This window comes from Mastigoproctus giganteus, chromosome 8 (genome assembly GCF_048544385.1).
Source record: "Mastigoproctus giganteus isolate SK-2022 chromosome 8, ASM4854438v1, whole genome shotgun sequence".
NCBI lineage: Eukaryota > Metazoa > Arthropoda > Arachnida > Uropygi > Thelyphonidae > Mastigoproctus > Mastigoproctus giganteus.
Window position 1 is genome coordinate 114,593,344 of NC_143582.1, and position 17,656 is coordinate 114,610,999.

At 36.4% G+C, this 17,656-nt stretch overlaps 1 protein-coding gene across 1 annotated transcript in view; it reads right to left on the bottom strand.

Moving 5' to 3' along the window:
- Epg5 (ectopic P-granules autophagy protein 5) overlaps positions 1-17,656 on the bottom strand; it is a 1,526,775-nt gene that overhangs the window by 1,139,381 nt on the left and 369,738 nt on the right. Inside the window, exon 16 of the mRNA XM_090380318.1 lies at positions 8,153-8,275. Within this exon, the coding sequence (XP_090236444.1) occupies positions 8,153-8,275 (123 nt within the window). The remainder of the gene's footprint in view (positions 1-8,152; positions 8,276-17,656) is intronic.

Consider the following 17,656-nt stretch of genomic DNA (forward strand, 5'->3'; position numbering starts at 1 on the left):
GCATAGATGAAGGAAGGAAAGATGGAAAATCATCTCTTTTCTGCCTTTCCTTCCTTCATCTTAAAAGTATAAATTTTCCCAAAACAAGCAAATAATAAAAGTATATATATATACATAAAAATTCCTAAAAACCTCCAAATACAATATGATTAATACAGAAAGAATATCTGAAAAGTCTTTAAGCATTTATAGTAGTGAGGCTAATGATGAAGGAATGATGCCAATTGAGTTCTACCATTTCATTGTACCTAATAGGGCATCACGCCTGTTGAAGTGTTCCTACCTTCACTATCACTTCAACAAAGTGCTCCAAATATTAAGATATAAAAAATTACTTAACCAGAACTTGGATATTAATAGTATATTAGCAAACTGACATCATCTACTTTCAGGCTATCTTAGCCTCTTTGGTGTCTCATGGTCTGGAAAACTTGTGCCCACCAATTGGCTGCCAAAAAAGGGGTATTAGTATTTTATTTTACTTAGTATTTTTTATAGTATTTCATTTCATTTTATTTTATATAATATTTCATTTCATTTTATATAGTATTTCATTTCATTTTATTTTATATAGTATTTCATTTCATTTTATTTTATATAGTATTTCATTTCATTTTATTTTATATAGTATTTCATTTCATTATTATGTTACTATCATTATTACAATCTTAAAATGTAATAATTTTTTGAATGGTATTTTAATGGTACTTCTTTACCATTATTAACAAAACTGACTTAAACACATGGGGCATACTCCCAGAACTATATTCACGGTCCTACTATAGGAACGAGCTTTGTAACCCCGGACTGCCCCAGCACATCTATATTCCCTCTTCCTCATATTACTTTCCTCTGTCCTGGTACCCTACCTTTTTATTCCTTGTGAGCCATTAGGTTTACGAATGCAGTATCAAGATGCTATTTTTCTACTATAATTTGCTTTTTTTGCCTATATGCCTGTATAAAATTCAGTGTCTACATTACGCTACTTTGTTAGCTATCTTTTCTCTGCTATCCTGGGATGTACTGCTTTATTGTGTTTAATGTCATTCTTCCCAATATACTTAGCAATTTTAACTTCATACAACTTACTGCATTCCAATGCCGGAGGTCGCTATTACACACTATATGTTGACCTAGACAGAACCAGTACCCTTCTTTTGCATAGCAGCATGTAAGTCTATGACATACAGTCCACACTTCAACTCTGACCCTCTGTTCTACTCATTATTTCAGTTTCGCATTTATACATTCTACTTATTTATTATTATTTTTTCCTACTTTTCTTTTTTCTCACTCCATGAAATATACGGCAGCCATTCTTTATAGGGCCAGCCATGAAATATACGGCAGTATTCCATATTTTAACAGCTGCAATTAACCTGGCTTCCTAGCTCATATTATAACTTGGTTTCATTGTATCTTAGATGACTCTCATCAACCGGTGCAATACCACCACTTTGCAAATTGGAGGCTTAAAGTGGTGAAACCCATGTTTAATCTCTAGAGCAGAGTTTCCGGCATCCCCCTCGCCCCATACTTCTCCCTCAATCTATGCACGGTACTAAGTACTATAGGTTTTGATACCTTTCGTGTTTGGGGATTTCATAAAAAAAAAAATCTACCATGTACTACATATATTTCATTACAGAAGCAGAGGCCTTACTTCTTGCTGCATTTCCCTTGATTTTGATGGCTGACTCTTGAGAACGATATTAAAATTGTTGAATTTGCAGCATTAAGTACATTTCATGTATTATTATTTTTATTTTACAGGTACCCTCGCTTTATTCCATAATTTCAACTTATGGTTTTATAAGACTACCTACTGTCCCTTAACCACATTCATTACTTACTTATCTACTTGTAAAATAATAAGAGGAGTATACCTCAATATAGTATGTAGAACACTTCCGTACTCTATGATATGATACTCTCCAGAAATTAATGAAAAAATCGAAAAACTTACATTAAGAGTAACAAATAATTTAAAAATAATTTTTTTTTTAAATTAAAAATCAATTTAACACAATTAACGAAAAAATTGCAAAAGCGATTTTCCTTCCTGAAGCTGACAACACTTTTTGACCATATGTCGTGATCACACGAATGAAAATTATTGAACAGGGGTGAGTATAAAACTTAAATAGGGATTATTTGTCTTCATGCATGCACGTAAAAGGCCACGAATCGAAAATGAGATAAGGCCAACGAACAATAACAGAATTATCATGTAATTTAATTTCTACGGTTTCTGCAATTAATAGTCGCGTATAATTACGTTGGACACTAAGTATTTTGGCCTCGTTAAATAAAAAAGTATGTTTTCCGTTAACAGTGTGAAAGGCTAATTTTGACACTGCTGAACAAGAACAATGAACTCAGTCCACATGTTGATTAACATGAATATTCAAAGGAAAACGCGTCGAACCCTGATAAGACAAGTCGCAATCACTGCAAGAAATACCAGGTCATTAATTTGTGCTGCGAAAGAGGAAAGGACTGAGCGATTGTTCAGTATAGTGTGTGTAATTAGTAGTAGTAGTAGTAGTAGTGGCATGTGATGCAAGAAAGCAAATGTATGAGCTTATGCAGCATCAGCCAAAAAAAAAAAAAAAAAAAAATCACACCATTCCCTCCAAATGCCTGTCCAGTTCCTCCTTAAATTTATTCAACCTATCAACTTCCACAACGACAGATGGAAGTTTGTTCCAGCAATTAACCACCCGCTGGCTAAAGGCAAATTTCCGCACATCTATTCTACATCTGTCTTTTCTTAATTTGAATTTATGCCCCCTTAGGTTCGTAATCTGAACAAATGGAAGGATCCCATCAGAATTCAGCGTGCTCAACCCATTCAAGGCCTTATATACCTCAATCAGTTCACCGCGCAGGTGCCTAGTCTCCAGCCACTGCAATTTGCAGAACTTAAGCCTCTCTTGGTAAGAGGATCCCTTCATTCCCCTCACCAATCTTGTTGTCCTTCTCTGTACACGCTCAAGTAAATCTACATCCTTCCTAAAATGAGGCCTCCAGACCTGTATGCAGTACTCAAGGCGTGGCCTGACCAATTTTAAATTCGGTATCTTTAAAGAATCTGTTAAGCTATTTTTGACACTGTTCAACATATGGGACAGAAATAAGATATTTTTGATATTACTATTTGTTGCTTGGTGTATTTTGTATCCTATCCTTAGCTTGTACCCTAATTCGGTTTATTGTAGCAAGGGGATAACCCCTGTTTAAGAATCTGCTGGTTAATATTTGTATTTCTGAGTCCAAAGCAGATTCCGTCATTGAATATTTGTAAGCATTTAGAAATTGATTAAAGATAATTTATCTTTTGTAGATGAATGGGTGATGGCTGTTATAATGTAGAAGCATACTGGCGTTTGTGGGTTTTTGATAGATGTTAAATTGGATTTTATTCGAGTCGCGAGTAATTGTGAAATTCAGAAAATTTAATGACTTTGTATCCGTATCCTCCCTTTCCAATGTAAATTTTAGTCTAGAATAAATATTATTAAATGAATGTAAAATGTCTTGGATAGTTATTACTGAAAGTACTACTATCAGTAATAACTAGAACATCGTCTAAATACCTCCCGCAGTATGTGATACGGGGTCGAAAAGGCGTAAAATGTATATGCTCAATCGTTGAGAGATAGATCTCCGATATTAAGCCGGTCAGGCTCAATCCCATTGGCAAACCAAAAATTTGTTTGTACACTTTGTCTCAAAAATTGTATAGTTGGCCTCAACTAACAGTTCAATCAGTTCAGTGAACGGAGAGTACCTAAACCATTTACGATTTGCAGATGACATTGTGGTCATAAGCCACGATCCCAAAGAATTAGAGGAAAATCTTAATCAGTTATGCACAGTTAGTAAAGATTTTGGACTAAAGATGAATATGGCTAAAACAAAAGTAATGATGAACAAGTATGCCACGGAAAGGGAAATAATGATTGAAGGAGCAGTAATTGAAAAGGTGGAGTCATATACTTATCTGGGACAAGTTATTAGCTGTAATAATGATAAATGGCTGGAAGTCAAGAGAAGAATAAATTTTGGATGGATAGCATTCAGGAAATATAGTCACATACTGAAGAGCAATATCCCAGTTTGTCTGAAACGTAAAATAATGAATCAGTGTATACTCCCCACCATGACTTATGGAAGTGAAACTTGGGCACTCACCAAAAGAATGGAAGAGAAGCTAAGAACTACACAGCGAAGAATGGAACGAATTATATTGGGAATCAGACTGTTAGATAAGAAGAGAAACACATGGATTAGGAAGCAAACTCAAGTAAAGGACATTCTTATCAAAACTAAAGAACTAAAATGGTCTTGGGCAGGACACATAGCTCGAAGACATGATGACAGATGGACTAAGAAAATAACAGAATGGTACCCAAGAGGAGCTAGAAGAAAACCTGGAAGACAAAGGCGATGGATAGATGAAATTCATGAGTTTTTGAGTAGTAAATGGATGGCCAGTGCTCAAAACAGAAGGAACTGGAAAGTTGCTGGAGAGGCCTTCATCCTGCAGTGGATTGAAAATGGCTGATGATGATGATGATGATGATGAACAGTTCAATTAAGTGAAAAATTTCCTTAATAGGAAGCTTCGTATGATTAATCGGTATCGAATTATTATTTAACATATTCCAAATAATATCTAATGTGTAGTCAACATTTACATTCATATATAATGAGGTAACATCTAGTGAGAATAATTTTTCATTGTCACCAAGTCTGCAGTCCTTAAGATTATCAAATAATGTATCATAGTTCTTAATCCCAAATTGTATCGCCTGTCTAAAGGGTTTTATAATGCTATATACATGTGTGGCTAAAGATGAAAATGCTGAGTTTCTGTAGGAAACAATAGGTCGAATAGGAAATCCAGTCTTGTGTAATTTTACCTGACCGAAAAGTGCAGGAATATTGTATGTTCTGGCCTTCAATTCCTTTAACTGAGCCATAGTAATGTAGTCATTTTTTCAATACGGGGTTAACGTTTTATTGTATTGATTGACTAAACTGGTAAATAGTGCCAGGTCTACTTCTAGATAAGTGGAGGTATCTGAAACAACTGATTCTAGCTTATTAATATAATCAGGTTTATCGAGTATTACCAATGTATCTCCTTTATCTGCCTTCTGTATAATAATGTCTTTATTTCCCCGAAGTTCTCGTAAAGCTGAACTGTCATGGGTATTCAATTTAGGAAGTCACAATTCTTTTATGTTATTCACCACTTGATTAACTTGTTGAATAAATAAATCTTTTTGTGGAACATTATGAAGTCCAAATTCAATATCAATTACGCACTGTTTTTTAGGTAGTTTTTGAGGTGGTAAATTACAATTTAATCCTTTGGATAAAAGTGAAACCTGGTCCTGTGATAGCGTATACGAGGAAAGATTTGTAAACCTGTTGATATGTCGGTTTGATGAATGCTAGGCGAGGGGGTGTTCGCGAACCAGCTGACGTATTCTGTGGTAGCACGCGTTGTGTATGCGCGGGGGGGGGGGGTCATCACCCAACTTGTATGCACTTGGTCGCAAGCCCGCGACAATGTGTTAGAATTCGTATGAACATGTCCTGACCCTCCAGATAATGTTTGTAATTTATTAACGTGTCTGTTTTTTAAATCTGAGGCCTGTGCTTCCCGTCGCAAATCTATGGAGGTCTTCAATACAGACCAATCATTTGGATGTAGATAATTTTTTCATTTATCGCGAAGCTTCCTGACCTGGGAAAGGTATTTTTGTTTATTAGAATATCGAGATTTTAAGGCAAGTTTAACGATATTACACGATGTGGCAAGTGCTAGTTGTTTTATGCCCGAAATTTTTGATTTAAATTGACCCTAGCAAACTTTGGAACGACGTTGTTTTGAAGGCAATATTTTAGAAACAAAATATGGTAACTTTGGGCTGAGCATCTTAGTGTTAATTTAACGTAATTTTGCACCAAGCTATTCAAAAAATCCCCCATAATTATGTGTATCGATAGGTTATACCTGGAGAGCAAGGAAGAGAATGAAATAGTCAATAAGAGTTTAAAAAATGAATTAGATAATATTTTACAAATATTGATATCAACGTAGAACATATTGAGCATTACAGCTCTAGTTCATATCATCTTACTTATCTACATTTATTTATGATCATTGGGTTCTTTCTACTATGTATAGTAGTAACCCAGATCTATAATGCTTAATGAATATCTATTTCTAAATATTTCTATCCATTACTATTATAGTGTGTGTGTGTGTGTGTGTGTGTGTGTGTGTGTGTGTGTGTGTGTGTGTGTGTGTGTGTGTGTGTGTGTGTGTGTGTGTGTGTGTGTGAGAGTGAGAGAGAGAGATCTAATTTTACTGAATTAAGCAATTCTGATTTATATTATCCATGAAAATTACTGTTAAAGAAGGGGAAGTCAGTGCCTATGTGATGCGTGTTAGAAAAGCAAGTACCAGATAGGCCATTAAATTAGAAATGATCAAAAAAAAAAAATATATATATAACACTTAATGAGATTAAACTGTTGAAATAATTATTATTAACCTGAAGGCTAAAATATTTCTGTGCTTGGCACTATGCGAACTATTTGCAACAACATGAACTTGGCCAGTGAGTGTAAGCATGAGGTCATGCTGCAACTCCATGATAAAAAGTTAATTGAACAGAGCCTCACTGTACATGATGGTACTTGCTTATGGCATGCAAAATTAGTCAATAATTTGACTAATTCTGCATGCCATAATGGTTTGCATGTACTTTTACTGTTTTCAATGGCTCCAAATTTATTTTAATATTTATAAAAAGTGCAAATGGCACTTTTTTCATAATTACTTCAATGTAGACCCTAGTGATGATAGTCAAATATATAGAAGTTTTATATGTATTTATTAGAAGCAGATATTGATATATCTGATATCAGCATATTTCAATGGTCAGTTTATGGTTATTTTCCCTTTTTAATAACATTTATTTCAATTTATGCAATAAAATCTACTGCATAAGATGTGATACCAGTTTGATAGTTTATAAGGCAATGGGTATTTTAAAATACTTAAAGATGGATGAGTGCGATGAATCCACTAAGAATAAGAAAGCCACTAGCAAAGAAAAAATACAGCATGGTAGCAGCATCAAAGTCCAAAAACTTGGGACTAATATGAACTTTAGATTCATAGCAAATGGCTACTTCCAGAGGAAATGAAATCCTTCGGGAAATTAAAGTCAGATGAGCAACTGACAATGCCAAGCATAGAAACAGAATTCGGAATAAGGATTTTGAACAATACACTGTAAGAGGAGAAGAGAAAAGAATGAAGCCAGAAATTCAAAAGAAACAAATATTAATTATGACTTAGTCCACGAGAACTATTTTTGAATTTTCCAATGTAATTTTCTGACAAGATCTAGAGACAAAAATTAAACAGGTATTACTAGAAATGCAATTTAAACAAAATATTCATACCATCACATCCATATTTTTCTTTGTGAATTAATATCAAATTCAAGTACCACATATTACAAAAATTTCAGAAAGAATTTATGATCATGTCATTTCATTTGCTTCACTGGGTGACAAAATTTCTGATATATACGTGGTATAGGACCATATAGTTTTAAAGTTCGCAGTCAAGTCTCTTCTTCACACAAATGATGATGACTCTTGAATATCTGTGCAACTATGTATGTGCGATAACACACAAGCTGCTGATCTGCATCTTAGATTGCCAAGATGCATATCAGCGGCTGTAAATAACTGTTTTGAATTATTAAAAAATAGTTTCTCTTACTCATTTCTTACAATTTTTCTAACTTATATAAAGTCTGTAATAATGCTACTTACTTCTCTTACTAGGGTAACTTTATATATAAGTGGTAGTTGGTTAAAAACATTATTTGTATTAATAGAAAGGTCCTTACTTGATTATTGTTTGCTATATCAATGTTTCGATGTGAAAACTTAGCTGCATTCCTGAAATGATAGCACCTTTTTTGGTAACGAAACGTGTTGAAATCCCAGTGATTGCCTGTATACTGTTAATTAATTTAAATTTAATTTATTAAAAATTTTTAATAAAATTTAAATTTAAAATTAATTTATTTTCATTACAAATCCTCACCTGCATCATTCCTCGCTTCACAAGGTTATTGTAGTCTCTTGAGGATGCAAACTTCATAGAAGCTTTAACTAGCAGGATAGCAACTTGGCGATGCAGATTGATATTAAGTATAAGTTCCTTATTCTGAAATGAGATGAATCTTACCAAAACATTCTTAGTAGGAAAGAAAGAGGGGAGGGGGACATGAACAAGCATATAATGGCATTCATGGGTAACATGAAAAATTTTAAATAAAATAAATAAGAATTTATAGATGATTCTGGTGAGGCAAAACATATTTTTCTAACTGAAGCTGGCAAATGCCATTGAACTTACTAAAATATCCTTAATAAGAATTAAAAAATAAATAAATAAACCAGGATGACACGACGTTCAAGCCATTATCATTTGATAACGTCAAATCCAAACCACTTGCTTACCTGAAATATGCTGTGTATGAGTTAGACAGAGTTAGCTTTCATTTTTATAAGTGATTATTGTTTGTCAATGTTTCCATGTGAAAACTTACTGAGTTCACTTACTGATATTCTGCTACTTCCATTTCATAATCTTCTAACTTTTGTAAATAAATTTTTGCATACAACTGCACACAGTTGCTGTATTCCACAGTGAGTGTTAAATTTTGTACAAAAAAAAAAAAAAAAACCAAGATTGGAAACCCCAGAGCCACGGCCCATGTTGGTCAAATTGTTAATTTAATAAGAAATATAATGTATATATACAATAATGCATTCTTCCTAAAAAGCAAGACAAAATTAAAATTAAAATTAAGGAAACCATGATATCAATATTGAAATTAATCAGACCAATAAATGCAAGAATCCAAACTTATTGTATATCAGTCAGCAGAGAAAAATACTATCACAATTTTTCCATTTCCAAAAAAAAAAAATAAATAAATAAATAAAATAATAAATAACTGTCCAATTCTTCCCTGAATGTCATGCTCCCTATCTCAACTACCTCAAAAAGCAACTTATTATAATGATCAACAACATCGGAGAGACAACAAAAGTTGAGAGGATCAGTCAGGTGACAATTCAGTGGCACTTTGCAAAATGGGCTATGGCAACATTTTTGATCTGCTGTGAGTGTTTTAATATAGAGGGGAAACAAACTGCCTGAGTTGAGTAAGTAGACACCAATCAATGTTTCTGAACTACAATCAGTGCATAACATATCCATGCAAAGTGTACAGAGGTGCTGTCATGCCATGCCCCAAGAACAAAAAGAAAATGATTCAAATGACTGTCTAACAGGGGAATAGTTGGTCTCAGAGATCTTTGTAAAAAAATAGCAACTGATCAGTGAGAAGTTATGATGGGAGGGAAAGTGCTTCAGTGCTAAACCAGCAGATATTGTAAAAGAGATGGAGCACTACATTAGCCTCTATGAAACCTAACAGAACTATGATGAAAGGTTTCAATAAAGAAATTCCCACTGTTGTTGTAAGATACTGCATAACAGCAAAGAATCACAGTGCATTAGAAAAACAGAGAAATGCGAACACAGAAATGTGGCAACCTTCTTTCCTTAGCATTCTAGTGTTGTTTATTTATTTTTGTTACACAGAGCATTAAAACTATGATAAATGAATTAGCTTTCGGCTGGGTGGCAGCCTTCATCAGATTAAAATACTTTGAATGGCAGTTAGAATAGAGATGCACTGCCAGGATGGTGCGTGAGACACGTGGTTAATTGTTTGTTGATGTTTGTGGCTGTGACGTATGGTGGTGACGTGGCCAGCGTTTGTCCATGGACAGAATTACTGTTTCTGTGATGGGGTTAAGTTGACAACCACTGTTCCTGTTCAACGAGGTATCCGAGCATTTTATACTTAACGATTCCAACCAGGTGCGCCTTAGGTAATGGTGGGACTTGTCTACAACCACGACATCGCGGTGTGGGTCGATGTCGTGGTGGGTTGTCCAGACATGCTCGGCAATAGCTGAGTGTTCTACATCCGCCAAACGGATCGCCCTTTTATGTTCTGAGAGGCGTTTCTCGAGACGACGACCAGTCTCTCCAAAGTAGCAGCTCGTGCAGTCACGGCAAGAGATGTGATAGACCACACCACTCTGTAGAAGGGTGGGGACAGGTGTTTTTTATGTTGGAAAGGAGAGAACGCAGTTTCTTGCCTGGGAGTTGGATGCACTTTACCCCATGCGATCTTAGGATTCTACCGATCTGCTGTGACAGGTTGGGGTAGTATGGGATGAATGCCCTCGTGGAAGACTCGTCACTGTTGGCGTTGCTGTTGGTCGTCACGTTGTCGCGTGCTTGTAGATCACATCTGTTAAGGACATCGATGGGGTAGCCACACCTCGTAAGGTCTACTTTGACTCTGGTGATCTCTTTGCGCCTTTCATCTGCAGAGCTGGAGTATGTCCAGGCGCGAGTTAGCAAGGTTCGGGCGGTTGAGAGGAGGTGGCCCCGTGTGTGTGCTGACTGGAAGTTGGTAAATTGGCCAGCACACATAGGCTTACGATAAACTGTCGTCTTTAAGCATGTGTCTTCGCGCCGGACAAGTGTATCTAGGTATGGTATAGAGTTGTTCGACTCCAGCTCAACCGTGAATTTTATGAAGGGCGACAGTGAGTTGAGGTGGGTTAGGAGTCGCTGACTTGAGTCTCTAGGGATCACTACGAACACATCGTCTACGTAGCGACACCAAAAGGCGATGTGATCCGGTGCGTGTGTAAACGCACGTCCCTCTAACTCCTCCATCACGATGTTTGCTGTGACCGAGCTGACAGGGGAACCCATGGCTGTGCCATGTATCTGCTGGTAGATTGAACCATTAAACATGATTGCACCCCCTGTTAAGCACAGTCTGAGGGCGGCGGAAATGTCATCAGGCGTCAGCTTAGTTCTGTCGCTGAGGGTTCCATCATTGTCCAAGAGTTGTTTTGCGCAAGAGATGGCAAGTTCCACAGGGATGGAGGTAAAGAGTGATACGACATCGAACGATGCCATGACTTGATCTTGCGAGATGGATATAGTGCGGATCCGTTCTATGAACTCAACACTGTTGGAGACGGTGTAGGTGGTCTTGCCAACTAGAGGAGAAAGAAGTCTCGAGACAAATTTAGACAGCTCGTAAGTCGGTGATCCACAGCAGGATACAATAGGTCTTAGTGGCGTGCCTTCTTTGTGCACTTTCGGCAGGCCGTAAAACCGTGGGATCTGACACCCGGAGGCACGGAGGTGATTACGGGTTGACTGTGTGATTTTCCCTTGCTTCAGCCAAGTGTTGGTGAGGATATTCACCTCTGACTCCCATCGTTCCAAAGCCTTGTTGGGGTCGATGGTTAGGGGTTTGTAGACGGTAGTGTCTCGTAAGAGCAGTAAGGCTTTCGCCATGTAATCAGTGTGGTTCATTACAACTGTACGACGGCCTTTGTCCGCCGGTAGAATGACGATGGACGAATCCCGTTTCAGTGCCTTGAGGGTAGAAATCTGTATACGGCTGAGGTTTGAAGAGACGGGGCGAGCATGGTGTAGAACTGCTGCAGTCTTTAAGCGGATTGCGTTGGCTACATCTTCTGGGAGGCGTGATAAGCTTGCTTCCACACCCAAGGCGATGTCGGTGATTGGTGGGTGCTTTGGAAGAACGGCAAATGTCATGCCAAGGGTCAACAAGTTTGTTTGTTCTGCAGATAACTGCTTGTTGCTTAGGTTCAATATGAAATCCGTGCAATTTGTGGGAGGGGCATTACGCTGGCGCCGAAATTGACGGGATTCATTAATCAAAGTATTGAACTTACGTTTCTGTCGGGCACAATAACGATCTGATTCTCTGACGGCCTGGCAACATAAAGTATTGATTACCTTGGTGTAAATAGGGTCGGGAATCAGAGCCTTAAGGTCGGCAAGTAGGGCTGCTTTGCTGTTGTGAATCGAGAATGGGTTTCGCATACTTGAAGCGGAGCTAAAGTGAACAACTCCATTTTCCAGATATCATTTGCAGATTGATCAAGTCATGTACTCTTTAGATCAGCTACCCCCCCTCCCCCGCATCTGCAGAACTGAAAAACAGTGGGACTTGAGAATGGCAGGAATGTAAACTGTAAGGGAGGCCAGACCCTTACAGTTGACATTGGAGGACATTGAAGGCAACAACATGAAAGATAACAGTTTACTCAATTTCTTGTTGTATTTTTTAGAAGTAAGAATGGATGCACTTAAGGGTCAGAGGGAACCAATCAGAAGAACTTTGAAAATTAGTTCGTAGAAATTTAGTCACAGTGTATAAACAAATCACATGAATAGAGATTAGACAGTATAACTGTCTAATGTTTAATCGCACACCATTCAACTTGGCTGAATATAAATTAGTGCTGATAAATGACCTAAACGTGTACAACATATCAGAATGACTCTCTTTGGAAGTTACTATATGATATTTCCCTCCAATTTTTTTTTAGCAAGGAAAGCTTCCTAGATATCTGCTTATGTCATAACCAGTAACACTTTTTCATTCTGAAGCACCTTCAATTCAATGAATATATTTAATTAATAATAAATTCCCATTAAAAATTACAGCAGTCCAAACTGAAGAAAAAAAATCATCAACAAAAGCCTTGCAGAGTTCCTCAAGTAATCAGAAAATTGACAGGACTCATTATAAAATCCCTCTAGTGATGTGCGGGAATAATCACTGAGACAAGACCATTATTGAACTGAGTTGCAACATTTTTTTTCAAAATGACCTTAAACTTCTGGACCACATCCTGAGTTTATTTATGCTTAATTATATTTATACCAACACATAAATATTCCACTTAAGTATACTAACAACTAACAACTCATGAAACATCATGATGATGATGTTTCTATAATTCATAACTTATCTTTTACACTCAAATTCTCTCTTTCTATTCGGTGACATTTTTTTGGGTAGTAAAAATTTAAAACACAGAAAAAAGATGATAAATGTCAATCAATAACAAAGCACACAGCATTCGCAAATTTGAACTAACACGGTATGTGCAAGTGAGATACGAGATAAGAATGAAGAATATACTGTAGTGGTCATTCCCTGACCTTTCTGCATTCTCCGTATTTGGTGGTCATGGGAATCGAACCCCGGTCTAATCAAGAAGCGTGTGCTACACACTGCTGCTCCTGCCCAATAGTACTCAGTAATCTGCTTGGGTTGGGGGTTGAGAAGACGAAAGAAGATATTTGTTGATATTAGACTTGTCCTTTAGAAAATTACACCACTGTTTATACTATAGTGGCCATAATTTCTGCTTCACTGGAAAGTGAGTTCTCCACTAGTCTTTTTCTTTCTTTTTTTTTAATTTGGAAATAAATAAATAAAAATTACATGCTGCAAGAATGATGACATACAACAGTTACACAGTTTGGAAAGAAAAATATTCAGAAATTACAGAGGAATGATGAGCAGGAGAAGTTAGAAATAATTTAAAATTTTTCATTGCTCACAAATCAGGTATCTTCCTTCTGATTGCACCTCATTGGTGCTTAACTTCTAAAAATACACTTTTTATTAACAGTGATCTTTCATTCTAAATTCATAATGATTTATGGTTATGTGTGCATTCTAGACTAGTACAATCCTCAGCTGCTTGCTTTTATATTAGTAAGAATAAGAGTTGCATATAAATTATCAAGCGACTCAGAAGCCCATGGCAGATATAAGCTAGTCTGTAATCAGGTGACAAAGGAGGTTAGGCAGGCGAAGGCAGATTACGAGAAATCCTTGGCAAAAGATGCTAAGAAAAACAGCAAGGATTTCTTTACTTATATAAACTCTAAAAGGAAGGGGATGAATCTGATTGGTCCATTTGACATCGATGGTTCGACTGTTGATGATCCTGCTCAGATAGCAAACAAACTGAATGAGTATTTTGCATCTACATTCACACATGAGGAATTATTAAGGTTTGAAAATGGCAGAAGGTTATCAAATTGTTGCAGGATACTTAATGATTTTGGAATAACTGTAAGCCAAGTGGAGGAGAAATTGTTGAATTTAAACATAAGAAAAGCACCTGGGGTGGATGGGATCTATCCAGTTATATTAAAGGAGGCGGCAAAGCAACTAAGCAAACCCTTAGCCATAATTATGAGAGCGTCCTTGGACTCAGGGGAGGTTCCCACAGACTGGAGATGTGCAAATGTATCCCCAATTCACAAAGGGGGATCGAAGGGTGACACGAGTAATTACAGACCAGTTAGTTTAACTTCTGTTCCGGGTAAAATAATGGAGTCACTGGTTAAAGATGCATTGCTGGATCATCTAGACAAGACTGCAGCAATAATTCAGACACAGCATGGGTTTGTTAAGGGAAAGCCTTGTCTGACAAATTTGATAGGATATTATGATGTGGTTACAAAGGAACTGGATGCAAAAAATAATTTTGATATCATATATTTGGATTTCAGGAAAGCTTTTGACACTGTTGCGCATGAAAGACTATTGTACAAATTGGAGCAGAATGGTATTAAGGGTAAAAGGATGGTTAAGTGGGAGAAGACAGAGGGTGGTAATCAATGGGTGCTGCTCTTCTTGGACTAATGTTATTAGTGGAGTCCCACAGGGTTCGGTGTTAGGTCCACTGTTGTTTTGTATATTTATCAATGATATTGATGAAGGTATATCAGGCTTAATGTCGAAGTTTGCAGATGATACAAAGGTTGGCAAGGTTGTTAATGACAGTAATGGCAGTGTGCTACTGCAACATGATCTAGATAATTTGGGCAGATGGGCTAAGAAGTGGCAACTGAAGTTTAACCTTGACAAATGCAAAGTACTGCATATGGGTAGAAGTAACCCCAGAGAAACATACCAACTGTGTGGTACTACACTTAAAGTGGTAGAAAATGAAAAAGACCTGGGTGTAATTGTGCAGTCAGATATGAAGTTTTCTGAGTAATGCAGACAGGCTGCCAGGGCGGGTCATGGGGTTTTGTCAATGATATATAGGAATTTTGCTAGCAGGGAAAAGGAGGTGATTATCCCTCTATATAAGGCAATGGTCAGGCCACGCCTTGAGTACTGCGGACAGGTCTGGAGGCCTCATTTTAGGAAGGATGTAGATTTACTTGAGCGTATACAGAGAAGGGCAACAAGATTGGTGAGGGGAATGAAGGGATGCTCTTACCAAGAGAGGCTTAAGTTCTGCAAATTGCAGTGGCTAGAGACTAGGCACCTGCGCGGTGATCTGATTGAAGTGTATAAGGCCTTGAATGGGTTGAGCACGCTGAATTCTAATGGGATCCTTCCAGTTGTTCAGATTACGAACCTAAGGGGGCATAAATTCAAATTAAGAAAAGGCAGATGTAGAATAGATGTGCGGAAATTTGCCTTTAGCCAGCGGGTGGTTAATTGCTGGAACAAACTTCCATCTGTCGTTGTGGAAGTTGATAGGTTGAATAAATTTACGGAGGAACTGGACAGGCATTTGGAGGGAATGGTGCGATTTTTTTTTTTTTTTTTTTTTGGCTGATGCTGCATAAGCTCATACACTTGCTTTCTTGCATCACATGCCACTACTACTACTACTACTACTATTATATGCAAATACACACATATCTTATGAAATGCATACTGACAGATAGAAATAAAGGTCCTTTTAGCTATTAGTATTTTATCCTTTTAATTTTGTTTCTCATTAGCTAAACACAAATAGATGAAACTTGCTATGAAATAAAGCTTACAAATCCATAATAGAAGCTGTTTAGAATATTTGATGGCTACATTCATCAAATTACTGCTTCACATACAAATCATAAGATCTAGAAAATCTGAATCGTAACTGAGAAATTGTTTCATTATTTCATTCACAAATAGCATTCTATGCCATGACTTAAATCACTGACTGCAAGTACTAAGGTATTGGATCTGGTATTCATTTCATAATGAAAATTGTAAGCTATATATAACTTTTTCAGTGGCACACAGATCTACATTTATCACAAGTCGGCTCGGGAGGAAAAAACTGTCTTGAAATTTTTCAAGTAAATGCTGCAGCCACATATGTGTTCCAACTAAGTGCAGACAGTTTATAATAGAAAATGAGTAAATCCAAACGTTAAGAACTTTTGTGGAATCAGATGCAGAATTTGATAAAACTGAATCAAATAATATATAAATAGATGGAAAGGAATTGTTTCATCAAAGAAGTATGGTGGGTTTCACTTGCAAATTTTTTGGTATAATTCTGTTAAAAATTCTGATTTGATTTTTGACAATATTTGTACTGGGCAATAAAACCAAAATAATAAAAATATATATATACAATGTTGTCATTTTTATAAAATTTTAAAATTCAATGAAAATTACTCCAGAGACCCCAATAAAACGAAAATCCAAGTAAGGATTCGCCCATGTATGGAACTCGCTACTTCTTAAAAGGGTTAAAACAAGTTAACCAAGGCTGTACAGGTGATCCCAGCTTAATGCTGATAATTCGTTCCAGAAAAACAGAGCGCTAAGTGAATCTGCGCTAAGCAAGTGCCGCATTCCCATAAGGTAACATATGTATTTGTGAATTGTGGTCGGTGCCATAGGATATTTCCTAATCAATAATAAACGGAAAAGATGCACAAATGTCAGTCAAATATTTAATATTCAAATATTTGTACATATAAAATATTCTGCATTACATACGTATATAATTATGTGGTAACTACTTATGTATCAAAATTAAACTTAAAATTCCAATTAAAATCATGAATTTAATTGATCTAAATTGATTTTAATTGATGAATTTAATCATGAAAAAGGTGTCGATTTTGGGTTGAACTTTGGCTCTCTTCCAAATAAACTAAAAGGGGTATTAATTTTAAATCCCCTGCAGCATTACCAACCAACAATAAAGTCAACCAATCCTTCGCCACTTTGAAACTTGGCATGTTTTTTTTCCTTCTTTCAATATGAAACTTCTTTTAGGCATTTCTTTCCACAAAAGTCCTTCTTCATCTATGTTAAAAACTTGTTGGAAAGTATAACACATAATACCCCTCTTCAATAATTTTAACAAGTTCTTTTTTGAAAGTTTTGGCTCCTTGATCTGCACTTGCTGCTTCTCCCTGGATTTTAAATCTACAACCAGCCCTTACTAGTTTTAAATGGTTCTACATTTTTTTTTTTTTAGGTGAGTTTTCTTCAGTTCATCATATAGACTAATCTCTCTCTCTCTCTCTCTCTCTCTCTCTCTTTTAATAATATTTAACTTAACTGAATTCTGCATTGGATATTATCTTCAATAAAATTAGTTAGAGAGTCTTTCCATTTCAATCCTAATAGCCAGCCTAGCCCTAGTTGCTTGCAGTGGAACAGCTATCTTTCCAGCTGCTAAAATTAACTCTTTATTTTTTTATAATTGTTCTTACAGTTAAACTTGCAAGTCCTAAATTATGGCACACATCCGCTTGTCATTGACCGGAATCGATTTGTTTCAAAACGTCTAATTTAATTTTCAAATTCAGTCTTTTTCTTACATTTATAGTCTTCATACTGCATCCAGACAT